Source organism: Echinops telfairi, unplaced genomic scaffold, assembly GCF_000313985.2.
Source record: "Echinops telfairi isolate 266 unplaced genomic scaffold, ASM31398v2 ScPeMD7_7468;HRSCAF=8506_0, whole genome shotgun sequence".
NCBI classification, from domain to species: Eukaryota; Metazoa; Chordata; class Mammalia; order Afrosoricida; family Tenrecidae; genus Echinops; species Echinops telfairi.
This window is the reverse complement of record NW_022111369.1, coordinates 18,414,030-18,431,625: the sequence shown is the minus strand read 5'-3', so window position 1 is coordinate 18,431,625 and position 17,596 is coordinate 18,414,030. Positions and strand designations below refer to the sequence as shown.

The 17,596-nt window shown below is 37.9% G+C and overlaps 1 protein-coding gene and 1 pseudogene across 1 annotated transcript in view; one reads left to right on the top strand and one right to left on the bottom strand.

The window, feature by feature from the left end:
• The first annotated feature begins 1,813 nt into the window (after positions 1–1,813).
• LOC101663401 lies at positions 1,814–2,123 on the top strand (annotated as a pseudogene).
• Positions 2,124–4,832: 2,709 nt separating this feature from the next.
• Positions 4,833–17,596, bottom strand: part of EIF4E (eukaryotic translation initiation factor 4E) — a 37,934-nt gene continuing 25,170 nt past the window's right edge. The window contains exons 3-7 of the mRNA XM_045284120.1: positions 15,781–15,876; positions 10,496–10,559; positions 9,500–9,613; positions 7,806–7,945; positions 4,833–5,927 (exon numbers count right to left, since the gene is read on the bottom strand). Coding sequence (XP_045140055.1) covers positions 5,813–5,927; positions 7,806–7,945; positions 9,500–9,613; positions 10,496–10,559; positions 15,781–15,876 — 529 coding nt within the window. The 3' untranslated portion in view covers positions 4,833–5,812. The remainder of the gene's footprint in view (positions 5,928–7,805; positions 7,946–9,499; positions 9,614–10,495; positions 10,560–15,780; positions 15,877–17,596) is intronic.

Here is a 17,596-nt window from a genome sequence, read left to right as displayed (position 1 = left end):
TACAAGGCAAATTGTTTTTAACAATTTAAAGGCCCTACAATTGAGTATTCCCAAATCCATGATAAAATGTGGTATGTACAAAGACCCAAGATAATTCAAGTAAAAAAATAAGCTAATATATTCCATGTGTCTAAAGGAAAGTTACAAGAAATGTGAGGGGTCTCTTTAAAAAGATAGGAGTCAGGGAATTTTCACCTCCTACAGGAGCCCTGGGGCATCTTTGGACAACCTAGTTCAAGGTCAACCATTTCTCCTTGGAAGACAGATTTTTACTCCTGTAAAGATTTCGTGTCTCAGAAATGTACAGCGGTGGTGATTCTATGAATCAAAATGGCCTCTGCTGCAGTTTAAAGGAGCATCCATGGTGTAAGGGGCTGTTCATTGAGCTGCTAGGCCAAACAAGGTTAGCAATTCAAACCTAGTAGTTATTCCAAGGGAGAAAGATGGAGGCTGTTGGTCCCCGTAGCGACTTAGTCTCAGAAACCAAAAAGGGCAATTCTGCTCTTCAATAGGGTCAATGAGTCAGAAGTGAACCAGCAGGGGTTTTTGAGATCCTTTTGCCGTTTAACCAGGAGCCGTGGTGGTGCAGTGGTTATGCGTTAACTGCAAGATCAGTTGTTCAAAACCACCAGGTGCTCCAGGGACAGACAGACATGGCTTTCTACTTCCGTAGAGTTAGAAGTCTTGGGCACTCACTAGGGCAGTTCCTAGCCTGTCCTAGTCACTATGAGTCAGCAACAAACCGATGACACCGAGATTGTTTTGCTGAGTTTTTGTATTAAACACACACACCTACAGACTTTTGGTTGCGAATATTAAAGGCAGAAAAAAGCACGAACTGGTATTTTGTAGAGAGAACTGCTCTCTAAAACCTGACAATGCAGGCACAATCACAGAAGTGCTTCAGCATTCCATGGTATAGTGACTATATATTATTTATTGTGATCATACAAGTGAGCCAGAAAATTTTACCTGGACTACAGACGAGAGCCATACTAATGAGAGATTAAGTCTTTACAAAGACTAACTTGGATGTGAGGGTTTGCTTAGTTTGTTTAGACTCAATGTTCTAGCTGGAGAGCTCCTCACAGCCTACCATCTCATGTTAAATTTACCTCTAAATACACAAAGCAGCACTGGTGGTGCTGGTGCTACGAGTTAGACTGCTAAGTGCAAGGTGGGTGGTTCAACCCACCGGCGTCTTCATGGGAAAGAACGCTGTCTGCCCCCAGAAAGGCTTCGGGAACCCTCTGAAGGGTGGTTGGGAGCTGGAATCCACAATGAGCGTGGATTTGATTGCAGTAATAAAAACAAACCGTCATCATAAAAACCTCATTTTTTATCAGTCACAAAATTACTGGTAGAAAGTTTAAAATTTTAAATATGCCTGCTTTGAAACGTTCACTTCTTGAGAACTGGCTGAGTCTTACTTTGTTCTCTGCTATATCCATGGCACCGAGGGCCTACCAAATAATGTTGCTCAAGACATTTTTCTGAAGGAAAAACGAGGTAATCAACTTCTGTACAAAACTACGTGGAATCCTAAACTCTGAAACTAAAAAGGGGAGGATTACAATATAAAAATGTTTCCTCTGGATACTTATGGAACTCAAGCTCTGTCATCAAATCAATTCTGACTCATAGCAGAACTGCCCTTTGAGTGTCTGAGGTTGTAAATCTTTACAGGAACAGAAAGCCTCCTCTTTCTCTTGCAGAGCAGCTGGTGGGTTTGAACTGCTGACTTTGTGGTTAAGCCCAACAGTTAATATTGTCATTAAGAGGTCCTAATCCCCCGCGCTATCTCTCCGCCATTATGCCCATGTTCGTGGTGAACACCAACGTGCCGGCACCCGTGTCTCTGTACCCGGCGGGCTGCTCTCCGAGCTCACCAAGCAACTGGCGCAGGCCACTGGCAAGCCGGCCCAGTACATGGCCATGCACGTGGTGTTCAGCGGCTCTAGCGAGCCGCGTGCCCTCTGATGGGCAAGGTGCAGAACCGCACCTACAGCAAGCTGCTGTGCGACCTGCTGGCCGAGCGCCTGCGCATCAGCCGGGACAGGATCGACATCAACTATGACATGAACGCCGCCAACGTGGGCTGGAACGGCTCCACCTTCGCCTGAGCGCCCTCCCGGCCCCAGCCTGCCCGAGAAATAAACGGTTCAGAGACACACACACACACACACACCCTCCAAAAAAAAGAGGTCCTAATCCACAGCTTAGGGTTACTTCAGAACTCAGCGTAATAAATGTATACCACGTAAATATGCTACCGGACAGAAACTGTTTTGATAGCAAACCCCCTGGCTGAGAGGAAGTCTAGTGGGTTTAGGTGTCGACAGACATGAGCTAGTTTGGGTTATGGAGAGGCAATCTCATAGCAGTACTTCCTCAACTATGAAGAACCAACTTTAACCTCTAAATTGCCACTCTATCAAAGACATACTTTTGTAAAATTCTCAAAAAAAAAGATGGCTTATTTTAATATTGCAGCAATATTAAAGTATTTTCTGTACTACTCCCATAGACACCTTTTAAGTAATATTGACCCAGTTTTGTTTGTGCTGTCAATCCAGCCTAAAAACCTTGAGACTATCTACAAGTCTGACTCCAACTAAGAAAGATGTTTCTCCCACGCCCGTTTAAGAATGAAAATGTTCATTAGAAACAACAGACAAAAGGTAGAATAGAGACTTGTCATTAATTGGTTTTTAATTTCAAAATGTAAAACATTCATTCCACTGTCACAATGCCTTACTGAATTTATTAAAAATTATCCTTTTAAATGCAGTTTTGGGCCAAAGAATTTCAACTATCAACCTGCTTTATTCTGTTATTTACTTTAGAAGATAACTTATGATAGATATACTTAAGATTTTATGTGAAAATATTCATTTAACCTATATTCCTGTGAATCCTGTTCCTTTGCCCACATGCTCACAAAACTCCCCAAATGACTAGGTTAAACGATTGCTAACAAAGAGAGTCTAGGTCAATCCCCATCTAGTAATAGCTTCATTACCAAAGGAAATCAAAGGACACATGTTTATATGCCTAGCTTTTAAACTGACGGCAACCTGATTGGATTTACCATTGCCTGTCAGATTAGTTCTAACATATTGAGATAGTACAATGTGGTTTAAGATCTAAAACCACAATTTTAGGATTCAAATCCACACTTTACCACTTATTAAAGTTATTTCAAATTGTGGCTGCTTCTGCTTCTTCATCTGTAAAAATAGGGCTAACATTATCTTAAAGAATTATTGTGCAGTATGAGCCCCTAATAAAATGTTAAAAAAAAAAAAAAGAAATATTGTGCAGCTCAGTGTGAAAACAAAGAGCTAGCAACACTGCCTAGCACTACATAAGTGTTATAATTATTTCATTCTCATATGTTTCAAATCTCTTTGTAGCACTGGGAAACAAATAATAAAATTGGTTAAACAAAATATGCCCCACCTCTACAATGAAATAATATTTATCCATTGCAATTCTCTGATATGAAAATATATTTATCCACATATCCCGTTGGCCCCCTCTAATTTTACTTTTTAGAAAAGGTATTCAAGAAGTTGGGGGAAGCTGCAAGTCACTGCCTTCTGCAGGGATCAGAGTAATTTATCACACATACCCCCAGTCCCTGGGACAAGGCTTAACATAAAACTTGGCGATTCTAAAATGGTAAGTAAGAACATAGCTAATTGCCTGCTACCAAGTTTTTAGTTATGATCCTATAAGTTCCTATAATGGTGTACAACTTAATCTCTTATTCCTCCTGTCCTCAAGAGCTAATGCTTCTTAAAATTTGACAGCATTTGAGGATAATTAATCATATAAATATAACTCCAATTGCATTCATTGCCAACACACATGCCAAGTTCACTTTGAAGCAAACTTTTAAGTTGCTCACAATTCTACATATCATCAGACAATGAATCGGCTAAACCAAACAGCCAAACTTAGGAGATATTAAGTACATGACATTGAGATTATAAACACAAAAGAATCAGTATTTCTAGAATACTGAACAAATCTTGACAGTAGTCAGATAGTCAGTCACTCCTTAGACCTTCTTTAAACTTTTAAAATTCCGCAATGGAATGACATGTTTACTTTATAAAGGATTTTTGTCAAATTTATCAGTTTTAAAATGATCAATTCACCATTTAAAACCAACTAATGGTACCTATAGTTCAGCTTACCCTGTGTATATGCAAGCCATTTTCCATTTCACAGGAGCTGAAATATGCAATTATTATAGACACAATTTTTTTCAACTTTACTTTCAAATATTGTCTACAAAGAATAGATCATTTTCAAATTTACACAAAACCACACCAATTTACCAATATAAATATAAGCCTTCATACCCGTTAATCCCATTCTATTATATAGCAACACTAACAAAATCCTTAGTGCATTATGCTCCACCACCTGGCACTCTTATCCTACACTATCACTTTAACGCATATATAAGAAGATCTCTACTCAGCAACCAAGCTTTACAGTCCATGTTCCTGCCGAGCAAATGCGATACAAGAAACCAATTCTTATTTTAACAGATTCAGAGTACGATATTATTCATCTAAGACTGTGTCTTAGTTTATTAAAAAAAAAAGATAGCCATATCAATTTAATTCCATATATATGATGCTACCTATTGAATTTATTTAAAAATTTAATAAACATAATAATCAAACTAGTGTGCCAAACTTATGCTGTTCACATGGAAGACACTGTAAGAGAAGACACAATAGACACTGCTTTGCATTAAGATGTACAAATTCCTTCTATAGAGGTGGAGAAATAAAAGGACAAATCTAGTTGTCTAAAAGACAATTCACTGTACACATTTTATTTACAGTTTTTGTACACTGTCTTAGTATGAATGGGACCGCTTTTCTACTTGAGCCATTTTAACCAAAGCAAAATAACCTAAGTAATACAAAGTGTTAAAATACAGTGAAAAGATACAAAAACAGACATACTAATTCTAGTTAGGAATGTAATTATGATGTTACATTTTTTAAAATCCACAATTATGTTTAGGAAATCACACAAACATAGATCACTGATTTGAATGAAATGCATAAATTTGTAGCAAGGCTTTGTAGTTACAAAATAACAAAAAAATTACCAAAGAATGCACAAAATTAATGTTTATTCCACCTTTGTGTCATATTCCTGGATCCTTCACCAATGTTACACAAGGAAAAAGAAGAAAAGCAATACAAATGAAAAACTGAATTCAGAATCACTAATGTTATCAAGTAGGGAAACAATAAATTAAAATCTAGCAGCCATCAGCAAGAGTACAGCAAAAAAAAAAAAAGAACCTGCTGTAAAAAGAAACAAAGAAATTTGCTAAAAAACTGTATGCATCCTATTCTTTCAAACCAGCAAAATATGCTCCTGCAAACAATGGTACATAAATCTTTTTTTCCCCCTGAAAGGTATAGAAATGCAAGTTCTTCTGGGGGGGGGTTATTGTGGATGGGTAAATGTTTGTAATATGAATTCTACTGAACTATTACAGAGTGGGCCAGGAACACATCTATGGATTCTGGGGAGGATGTGTACTGTAATACTTTGATTGGGAAAGTGAATACTCTAGCCAAAATTAAAAAAAAAAAAAATTAACACCGAAGTACAGGACAAAGGCGATGAGACTTCTCTTATATCTTAGTAACATTTAGATGGAAATCAAATTGAAATGCAGTCCACTCTGCTTGTGAAGAGGCTTTGGTTCAGCTCCCAAATGTCGATTGCTTGACGCAGTCTCCTATGAGAATCCTCAGAAGGTGTCTTCTTACACAACAAACCTGTTTTTAGTGGTGGAGCCGCTCTTCGTCGCTGTGTCTGCGTGAGACTGATAACCAATCGCCATCTTTGGAGGAAGTCCCAACCTTTCCTTGTATACCCTCCCAGAAAAAGAAAAGGAAGCCATCGGTTTTGATTTACTTATGGTTAAGGCATATTGTTAGTCTTTATATACTGTCTAGGGCTTGAAAGGGAGACACATCCTCGAGTACCTTTGCCAACTAGCACAATTGACTCTTCAAGCCTCGTTGATCACTTAGTATTTGAGAGCCCACTATGCAGCTTCAACTGTGATAATACTGATAAAATAAAAGTGAGCAAAGCAGGGATACTCCTAGGGCTCTGCTAGCTATAGCCCAGTAAACATAACCAAATTAACAAATGCTTATTACGGAGTTTTATCATACATTATATGCATACATCTACTTTTATTCTTTAATCTATTAAACCATTGTTTCCCAAAGCAGGCATAATGCCTGCCCCTGAGGGACACTGGAAAGATACAAGTAGACTACAAAAGCAGATACCTATACTATATCCTGGATTATGGGCTATCCAAGTTTTTAAAGAGGGGTGGGACAGGGCATAACTGAGTAATATTTTTCTAAAAAGAGTGGTAAGCCAAATAACTTTGGAAATCTATGTGTTAGATGCTAATAAACATAACTGTTGTGTGACATGGAGTCATTCTGACTTACAGTGATCCTATCTGACAGAGTAGGACTGGCCCACAAGGCTTAGCATATCCTAGGCCAAAGTCTTCACAGTGCCACCAGGGGTCTTTGGTTTATATTTAGCAAAGCCCACCCCCATCAAGTTGATTCTGATTCGTAGCAACACCCTATATTGGATAGGCTATTATGAAAAAATGGAAGATGTCTACATACCGTGCAACTGTCAAATTATATAAGTGCCAAATCACAGAATCATGACCCAAACAAGTCAACATGTAACCTTAACCATGGCCAACATTACATTCAACTTGCTACTCTGTATTTGTTATTGCCAGACAAGTATTAACACAAAAAACAGGTGAACAGGATTTGTTATTTTCAGGTTTGTTTTTTTTAAACTAGTGTTATATGTGAAATGTCAAATAACTAAATAGTTGATTAAAACAAGAGGTGGATACAATTTCTTCCCCCATCCTGAAACTCATATAGTAAAACAAGAAAAATTTCCTTATCTTTGTTTCAGAGAGGAATTCTTGGTTTAGAGAGGAATTCTGATTGGAGAATTAATGATTAAAGAATTATACACAAAAGGGCAAAACAAATTTTATGACCTCTATGGCCACTACTCGAGGAGTCCTGGTGGTGTACTGCGTTATGCACTGAACTGCTAACGAAAGGAGCAGGCAGTTCTATGTGACCAACCACACCTCGGAGACAGGAGGTTTTCTACTCCCTTAAAGCGTTACAGGCTCAGAACCCCAAAGGGACAATTCTACCTGGTCCCGTGGGGTCGCTCTAAGTCATAATCAGGTAAATGGAGATTTGAGTTTGACGACCAATATGAAGAAGCCCTGGTGGCACTATTGAGACTGGTAACCACAGGTCGAACTCACCAAATACACTGAGAAATTTGAGACTGTGAGCCCATAAAAATTTACCAAGCCTTGGAAATCTAATAGCGTGGCACAGAGTTGAAAACAATTCTACAGCACTGAGTTTGGCAGTAGAATAACCGATGCTTAATTTTACACACACGCTAGTCATTTTACTACTTTAAATGAAATCTTATTTAACGCTATTGTTGGGGAAAAGATAATGGCCCCAAAAAATCCATTTTGCAAAGGATAATTATATAAAAAGTACAAAAGTATACACGTTTCAGGAGACCAGAATCACTTAAATACTATGGTTTTAAATATAGCACACAAAACCAAGATTTATCACTTAGATTCAATTACTGCTACAATTACAAGCTAAGAAATTACTACTTCTAGTTACTAATATAAACAGAGAAACAATAAAACTTACCCTATATGTGTAACAGCATCTCTGTTTTCACATTCAGTAGTCCATATTGCTATCTTATCACCTTTAGCTCTAACATTAACAACAGCCCCACAGACATCATCACTGTAGTCATCAAAAGATTCTCCAATAAGGCACAGCAGCTTAAAAAGAACAGAGCAACCTCAAACTACATTCAATAAATCATAAAATTGCAAAATCTCCCTGACCTACAAAACTAAAAATAAGATTTTTTTTTTCCTCCTCCAGATCAGGAGATTCTAATTTCTCCCATCATTTTTTAACTATAGCTTAATTTTTTAATGTCCTGATTTTTTCATATGGAATTCTAAAATGCCATTTATTGATAACCTCCTCAAAAGCAAGATTGTACTCTTTAAAAGAAAAATTAACCCAAATGTGGCATAATGGAGTACACATTAAACGGCTAAACCAAGGTCTGTTTTGGAACCTAACAACTGTTCCTCGGGAAAAGGTTAAAACTTCCTACTCCTGTAAAGATTTATAGTCTCAGAAACCCAAAGGGGCAGGAGCTCTACCATTTCCTATGTAAAGTTGCTATGAGTAAGAATGAATGCGCTGGCAGAGAATGCATGCTTGTTTTTAAATTAATAAGGAACCCAGATGCCACTGATGGGTAAGCACTGGACTATTAATCACAAGGTCGGTGATTCAAACCCACCAGCTGCATTACAGCAAAAAGATGAGGCTGCCTCACTCGAGTCAGAATCAACACAATGGCAATGGAATTTGGTTAACTCTTAACTAAAGAGTCCTGTGGTGCTGTTGGATAAGCATTGGACTGCCAATCACAAAGGTGGTGGTTCAAACCTACCAGCTGCTCTGTGGGAGAAATACGAGGCTACCTGCCCCAGTAAAGACTGGGTCCCTATTAGTTGGAAACAACTTGAAGGCAGTGGTGGTAACTATAGATCAGACATTGCACACGTCCTAAGGATAGAAAAGGGAACTCTGCTCCCAAAATCATGGAGTTTAGAATCTCTTGACTACAGAAACTGGGTATCATGCTTAACATTAAAAAAAAACAAACAAAAAAAACCACCGACATTGGTCAATTCTGACTCACAGTGACCCTAACTCTTTATAGGAATAGGCTCTCCCATGGACCTGCTAGTGGTTTTGAACTGCCAACCTTGTGATTAGCAACCAATGTTTAACTCAATAGGCCACCAACATACAAAGAGGTTTCAAAAGTTGGTAAAAATTCCACTATCATTTAATTCCATTTGTCCACAAATTCTTTGAAGTCCCACTCCCCAGTGTATCTTAGCCTAAATTCCAGATTACATCAAAACATGTAAGGCTGAATGGTATACAGTAATAATTCCACTTATTTTGCATCAATGAGGTTGCATCAATGTCAAATTAACAAAATGACTAGGTGACTGACTAGATGGGAAGAATGAGTCGACTCTCAGTCACTTTATATCTGACTTGCAGTGCAGTGGTGCTGAGAAAAGGGCAGATGTGGAGTGTAGTCCACTGTACTAATACATAAAATATCAAAATTCACAACCAAAGTCAGCTTATATTTCCAAAAGTGAGCTTCCCATCACTTCTTATTCTATTGGTTATCGTATAGTATATCCTTTTAGTAACCAACATAAAACACAGTAACCGAAGTTGCATTACTCTAAAATTGTCTCTATAACTGTTTTATTATCTTAAAACCTTACTGTCTCTAGCCAAAAGCGATCGAGGTCACTTCGTCTCTGCTGTTTGTTCAATGTAATTAGCCATCGTCCTCCTCGTTTGTTTTTCTCATCTTCCCACATGGGCTCAATCCCATCCTACAGTTAGGAGAGAATACCAGAAAATACTGTTACTTTGTCTTTGAAAGATAATCAACAGAAAGACCAAATAACAACGGTTAGCTTTTTACTTTATTCCCTATAACACTTCAGTTGATGTCGTGCATGTTGGCGGGGAGGGGGGGGGAATACAGGATTTAAATCAAAAGAATAGGATTGCAGAACTATACTCCTGGCTTTACTATTTATTAAGCTATCCATCCTTGGGTTCCAGATATACAATAACTTTTTTAGTACCAATGTATCTGAGAAGCTATGCACACATCTATGTCCCCAGGTAGTATAAACAGGGCTGATGATGAAAAGATTAGAGGATCAAGTCTACCCCTAAGTGTGTTAGACGAAAACTCTGGCAATCTATTTCTCAAAACACTACCCACTGAAATTCTATGGACTTTAGCTCTTCTGACACACTTGTGCTTGCCCTGAACCACAATCAACTTGACAGCAAATGGTGATGCTTTTATATCCAGAAAAATATGTGCAAAATTGTCTAATTTCAGAGTTGATGAGTATCACTAATCTCCTACTCCTCACAAAGCCCATTCATGAGTCTCTCCAGGACCCTGGCCACCCAAGCCCCAAATGTGGACTTTGGGCTCTGCAAATATGTAAAGAAAGGATTGGGTAATCAGAGCTCTTTTCAAAATTAAACCCAGTATGTACACATATTCTCACTTGTAGTCTATTTATACTATTAATCGGGCAAAATATGTGTATGTTAAAGCCAAGTAGATCCAGCTTAATTATTAGCACATTTATCATAGTATTAATTATTCCTAAGTATGTGGCAAGATTTCTTTAAGGAATACCTGAATGGTTCAGTCCTATAATAAATACAAAATCACCAATTAAGCATACCTTAAAAAGTGAGTAGTCACAGCCAGGCATTAAATTACTAGACAACTGGATATGGTTGTACAGACTAGGTAAAAGAAAAGGATAATTACAAATATAGGCTATGTAATGCAGAGTTTAAGTGCTTACATATACACTTAGAGAATATGATGAAAATAAACACAAAAATTCATGGTTACTTGTTTTTCTATGGAGTCAGTTTCTGAAATAGACAAAACACATCTTAATAGTTCAAGAATCATGATTTTTAATTAATTTAACCTTACAAAAATATCTATATGTATATATAAGAAACTGAGTAGAGAGGTATGAGGTGAGTTTAAGTAGATTGGAAAAAAACGTATGAAGCAAATGAGCACTTTTGTTTGCTGACATACACAAAAGACATCAAACAAGATGAATTTCTGAACCATCAAGATAGCAAGACTGACATAAATTAACATTATTCTTAGAGGTATCCAAGCGTATGGCAGGCCAAAGGCTCCCAAATACCACAGACTATTAATGACTTGTTAGCACAATGTAATTATTACTAGAGCGTTTGCTTAACTTAAAAAAAAAAAAGTTACAGGTTTTGAGAATTCAGTCCGTTATTAGGTATGGGATAGAGCTCGGGAATATTTCCCAAGTATCAGTGTAATGCAGTTACCATTTGGAATGACTGAGTATGGGAACACAGTTAAGCTGTGTGTGATTAAAATGACAACAAGGTAAAAATGGTATGCTGATCTCTAATCAAAGCCAACTGAAATCAGTTTAGTTATACATGTCTACAGCTCATGAATTATCCCATTATGCTTAGACAGGTTTTTTAAAATCCTATTTTAACATAATCTATAAAGATACCTCAACAAGAGTTTGAAGAGAGAATTTAGCATCCTTTATTCCCCACAACTGCTGTCACTGTGCTGTACTGTGGTGGCTGTGTTGCTGTAGTGCTGAAAGCTTTGTCATTGCTATTTCAAGTGCCAGCAGAGTCACTCAAAAGGATCAGGAGTCAGCAGAGTTTCAGACTGATAACACACTACAAAGAAGGAATAGGCTGTCCACTTCTGAGGAACTAGCCACTGAAAACCCTATGGATAGCATGGAAACATTGATAGGTAACTTAAGCCGTAACGAAGAGAAGCACAAACATCGTCAGAGATGATGCCAGATGAGCCCCTCAGATTAGAAGGACAGCTCAAGAGTTGCCTTAAAGTGCCTATGATGGGATTACTACTATCCACATTCAAGGATATTCAGTCAATGCACATACTATTCAAATTTACCACTAAATGTGCACCAACCACTAAACCTCAAAACCAAAAACTCTATGCCCACTCATAGTGACCACCCCACTGGATAGGGTAGAACTGCCCCTGCGAATTTCCAAGACTGTAACTGTTGATGAGAATAGAAAGCCCTATCTTTGTCCAAAGAAGTGTCTCGTGGTTTCTAGCAGCCAAAGCACAATCCACTATGCCACCAGGGCTCCTCAACCACTACAACTAGTTAGTCGTGCCGAAACTGAAGAATTCTGCCAACATCTTCAGTTGGAAACTGATCAAGCATAAAAGCAAGATCCACTGTTAATAATGGGTGACTGGAATGGAAAAGTTGGAAACGAGGAATTAACAATAGTTGCAAATGAAGTTGAAAACCACCTGATAGAATTCTGTGAGACCAACAACTTACGCATAGCAAATACCTTTCCAGATGGAATACACAGAAATCAAATTGACTACATCTGTAGAGCGACCCAAAGACTCACCACCAGCAGCTAAACCCACGCCAGGTGTGGTCTTTGGAACAGACCACGTGTTGCTCTTATGAAAGTTCAGGTTGAAGCTGAGGAAAATTAAAACAAGTCCTTGAGAGCCTAAATATGAGTTGGAGTCTATGCCACTTGAATTTCGAGAACATCTCAAGAACAGAATTCCTGCACTAAACACTAATTGTAGAAGACCTAGTGAGCTGTAGGATGATACAGGGCCCTCAGGCTACAACTGTGAGGACGGAGCAGGATCCGGTGGTGTTTTGTTCTATTGTACATACATAGAGTCGTCGTTGTGAGTAGGAACCGACTCAACACCACCTAAAAAACAACAGGTCATATTCCACAAGGTAACAAAACCAAGTAAGCGTGTTAAGTCATTCTAAACAAATGGTCACTCTATCAATCTACCAACCACTGACAGCTTCCAGCAGACAACAAGAGATCTGGTTATTGTGAAGATGGCCTTTTTTAGTGGCACTCAAGTTTTAAAAGATAAATAATTCTTGTAGATTCTTCCATTGTCCTTTGCAATGCTCTGAAGTATCTTGAGGCTTGTTTGGAGGTTCTAGCATGGGAGCGTAGCTACTTGTATACCCTTGACCGAAGGACAGTCCTCCTCCTATGGGGAAGGTCATCCTCTTCAAAGGAGCGCACAGCTTCGGGAGGGGCACACATGAAGCAGTGAGGGAGGAAGGGGGGGGGAAACACCTGTCTAGCTAGCCAGATCAGCCAAATCAACCCTGGCGATCAGTGGGGTGACAGATCGCCCTCACATCCTGAACTATCTTAATGTTAATATATAATGGCAAATTTAAACAGAACCCTAAAACTATACACAGAATAAACTCAAAAGGCTTATTTATCACAAATTAATTTTATTAGAAAAGTGAGAAATTAGGAAATTATTAAATATTTATTGCAAGGTTAAGAGATTCACCCAAATATCTTAAAAACAAAACAATAACTAGATAAACATAAATCTGATTCAGAAGAAGAAAATTGTTCCAAGACCCATACTCCAAATCCTGGACAAGACATATAAGTGCTTTTGGTTTAAGAATCAAAGCACTTATGAAATGTCCACTGTGGACCAAACTCTGGAGGTAACATAAGAGTGTGGTTTTTGACCTCGAGGAAGCGGCATCTATGACTTTCATGACCATGACCCATTCATTTCTTTTGTGTGGGCACACTACTACACTCATGGAGTGACACTGAAGCATCCAGAGCAGCATCGCTGACTCAGCAGATTCATGATTCTACAATAATCTACATAAACAAATTAGAATAGCTAAGAATAGCTAGGCAATTGCTGGGTCATTTAAAGCTCTTAACATTTTTTAACAGTTTCTTTCTTTCATGTTCTCATATGAAATAGTTTTCTTTATATGATATCCAAAGAAATAAGAAGCAAATTAGCTTTTTATAGAGTACCGAAATGTCTTGCAAAAGATTTTACAATTTAAAAGTCTTGCAGACGCCAATATGAAATCTAAAATATATTTTCATCAACCCTTCCTAAATTTGACAAAATGTAATGAAATGCTCAAATTAGGGTGACAGAAACTGCCATGATCTTGACAAGCACTGGATTACGAGCACTCCAGGATTCAACATCTTAGAATTCCTGGCACATCATATCCAGTATGTTTCATGGAACCAAGTATAGAAATGAGGGCCTAGTAGGGTTCCAGAATACAGTTATGGTGCAAATTGATCAGGTAGCCAAAAGGAGGTCACATACCAACCAGGCGCATAAGTTCTGAACTAGACAGGCTTCTAAAGTGAGGGAATAGCATGCTGTCGTTGTTGTTAGGTGCCACTTGTCTCAGTTCTGACACATGCTTAAGAGACAACAGAACGAAACACTGTTCGGTCTTGGTTGGATCTTCACCATCACTGCTTTGTTTGAGCCCAGAGTGCAACCACTGAGTCAATCCAGTTGACGGTCTTCCTCTCCTTGGCTGACCTACAAGCGTGATACCCTTCTCTAAAGACTGGTCGTGCCTAAAAAGATGTCCTAAAGTATGTGAGACTAAGTCTCGTCATTCTCCCTTCTAAGGAACATTCTAACTACACATCTTCCGAGGCAGATTCGTTTGTTCTTCTGGAAGTTCGGAAGTCCATTAAATATTCAGTACATTCTACCAATACCATAATTCAAAGGCATCACACTTTTCCCACCTTCCGTATTCAATATCCAGGTTCGTTTACCATGCTGTTTATTGCTCTAGTTGTAAAAAGTTTAGTTTTCTTGTTGTTGAGGTATAATCCACACTGAAGCCCATAATCTTTAATCTTCATCAGTAAATCCTTCAAGTCCTTTTTGCTTTCAGCAAGCAAGGTTGTGTTGCCTGCTTATCATGGAGGTTGTTTGTTAAGAAATCTTCTCCAGTGCTAACGCTGATTCTCCAAACAGCCCAGTTTCTCAGCACACAGATTAAGTACTGTATACTGAAAGAATTCAATCTGGGCCATCGCCTTTGCTGATTTTAAACCACGTAGTATCCCATTATTCTCTGTAAATAAATACCCCTTGTTCTATGCACAGATTCTACATGAACATAAGGAAGTGTTCTGAAATTCCGGTTCTTCGTTGCTATCCCTAATTTGTTATGTCCTCAACCAAAGGCCTTTGCACAATCAATAAAATACAAGTAATCACTTTTCTGATTATTTTCAACCAAAATCCACCTGATATCAGGAACGACATGCCCTAGTTCCAAGTCCCAATCTGAATCTGATTTGAATATCTTGCTGTATATCCCTGTTAATATACTGCTTAAACAATTAAAAAAATTATCTTTAGCAAATCAAAATTTTCTTATGATATTAATGATAAAACCCAAATTCCACTGCCCTCTATTCTGACTCATAGCAACTCTATAGGAACTGGATGTGATATCAATGACAGTGTGAGTAATATCCTTATTCTGTTACTTCACCTTTCTTTGGAATGAACAAATTATGGATCTCTTTCAAATCAATTCTAGAGATCTCTAAATTCAGGTGCAATATACTCGAGGTTATACTTCATAATGTTTTCACTAATTTTTTCATAAGTGGACCACCATGTCCTTATCAATTTGTTTGAAACCTTTCAGGTGACTCGCTTGAACTGAACTACTGATGGCAAAGCTTTCAGTGCCACAGCCACACGCACACCACCACAATGTTACAAGCTGACAAGCCCATGGTAGAAGGACATCTTGGACAAGGAGTAGCATAATCAGATATTCAGAGTCAAAAGATAATAATCAGATATTCAGAGTCAAAAGATAATATGGCTGAAGCTTTCTAAAAATGGTAAAAAATAATCACTAATTCAACCAGGTATGAGGAGATGGACAAGAAAAATGTAGGACTTTGTAGCGAACACTTGCTACCTTTTCACTATCACTCTTCGTTTTGTGACAGGAAGCTTTAATTGCAGATACAGCCTTAGAATTATTAATACACAAAAAATTACTATCAAATAGAAAACTATACAAGTTATAAAACAAATACCCCCCCCAAAATGGTTACTTACGCCCAAAAATCTTCAACAGTATCAAACTTAGAGATGAGCCGAAGGTTTGCTTGCCAAGTTTTGCTTTTATCATTTTTAAAAAACCAGAGTGCCCATCTAAAATTTAAAACAACAAAAGAAAAGGAAGAAAGGTTGGTGTTTAAACTAAAGGTTGCTTTGTGGTAGCAAATAATGAATAGTTTATTTCTTTCATTTAAGAGTAGGTATGAGGACGCTTCAAAAATTCATGGAAAAATGGAATTAAAAAATAAATGAAAAATTTCCACAAACTTTCTGAATCCTTCTCATATTTTGTGCCTGCTACAGAAGAGATTTTCTGTTGATCTTGAGAATGGCATTCACAGAAATTTGGTCGAGAGACAATGACCATGTTAAATGCTCTAACAGAACAAGTTATTTATGAGAGCAAAGCAGAGACACTTAACCAGGTAAGACGATGAAGTACAGGAAAGCCAAACTTTCAGATGAATAAAAAGGTATTCGTTATGAATGTTCAAAGGGGGGAATGGGAATGTTAGAAGAGGGCAGCCATTATATGTCCCTCTATGGTTATAAACTCCTAAGTAGAAAAATAGTAAGATTCAATAGAGGGATTCAGTTAAGTGCTTATATAAAGTGAATTTCTATATACACTTCTGAGTTGCCTTTGGGTTTCAGGGACTGTAAATCTTTAGGGACGCAAAGCCTCATCTTTCTTCTGTGGAACAACTGGTAGGTTTTAACAGCCAACCTTGCAGTTAGTAGCCCAACAATTATCCCACTGCACAGCCAGGGCTCCGGGAAGGTATCTTTGGCGGAACTGAATTCTATACCAAAGGTAAATCAACGGGAAATGCCATTTCTTATTGATAAAGACGCTGTCAAGAAACCTCCCTAAATGGACACACAGTTTCATAGCTCCATGATTAACGCTTGAACCCTAGAGATAAGGAGACATGTTTTAATATCTACTTAATAATTTGTCTGTACTTGCCAACCATTATATATTTATTTTTTAAACAAGGGGAAACTTTTTTAAATGATCAAGCATGATTCTCTGAAACAAATCTATCATTTGTAATAAAACCACAACCATTCATGAAATAAGAATCTATCCTATGTAAATAACTGAGTGGGCAAAATTGTTTACACAAAGATATGATTATTAGAAAATTCAGAAATAGTCTAAAAGTCTATCAGCAAAAAACTGTTTAACTGAGTAGCCTCGAAGTGTACCTTGAGGATCCCAAGACGCTTCCTTCCTTACGGTTACTCTCAAACCAAAAAAACAAACTCAGTGCTGCCAAGTTGGTTCTGACTCATAGCAACCCTATAGGGCAGAGTAAAACTGCCTACTCTGTGGGTTTCTGAAGCAATAAGTCTTTACAGGAGCAGAAAGCCTCATCTTTCTCCAAAGACATAAGGTGATTTCAAACTGCTGACTTTGTGGTTAGCAGACCAACACATAAACCACTATACCACCAGGGCTCCTTACTTGGACTCTAGGGGATTAAAAGCTACCGTATATACTTGAGTATAAGTTGAGTTTTTCAGCACTTTTTAAATGCCGTTTTTGTGGTAAAATTAGGTGCCTCGGCTGATATTCGGGTCAGCTAATACTAGAGTATATATGGGATTTTGCCAATAATGCAAAAAGTTTCTTTTTTTTTTTTTTTTTTTGCTGGAATGCTGATCACATAAATGGTAGAAAGTCTTTTAGTATCTGAGAAAGAAACCAGGAAGGGGCCCAAACTGAACTAACAGTTAGGGTATCCTTTTATCACCATCAGCTGTCAGTAGCAAAATCTGTTTCAATGAAGAATGCACTTGCTGATGC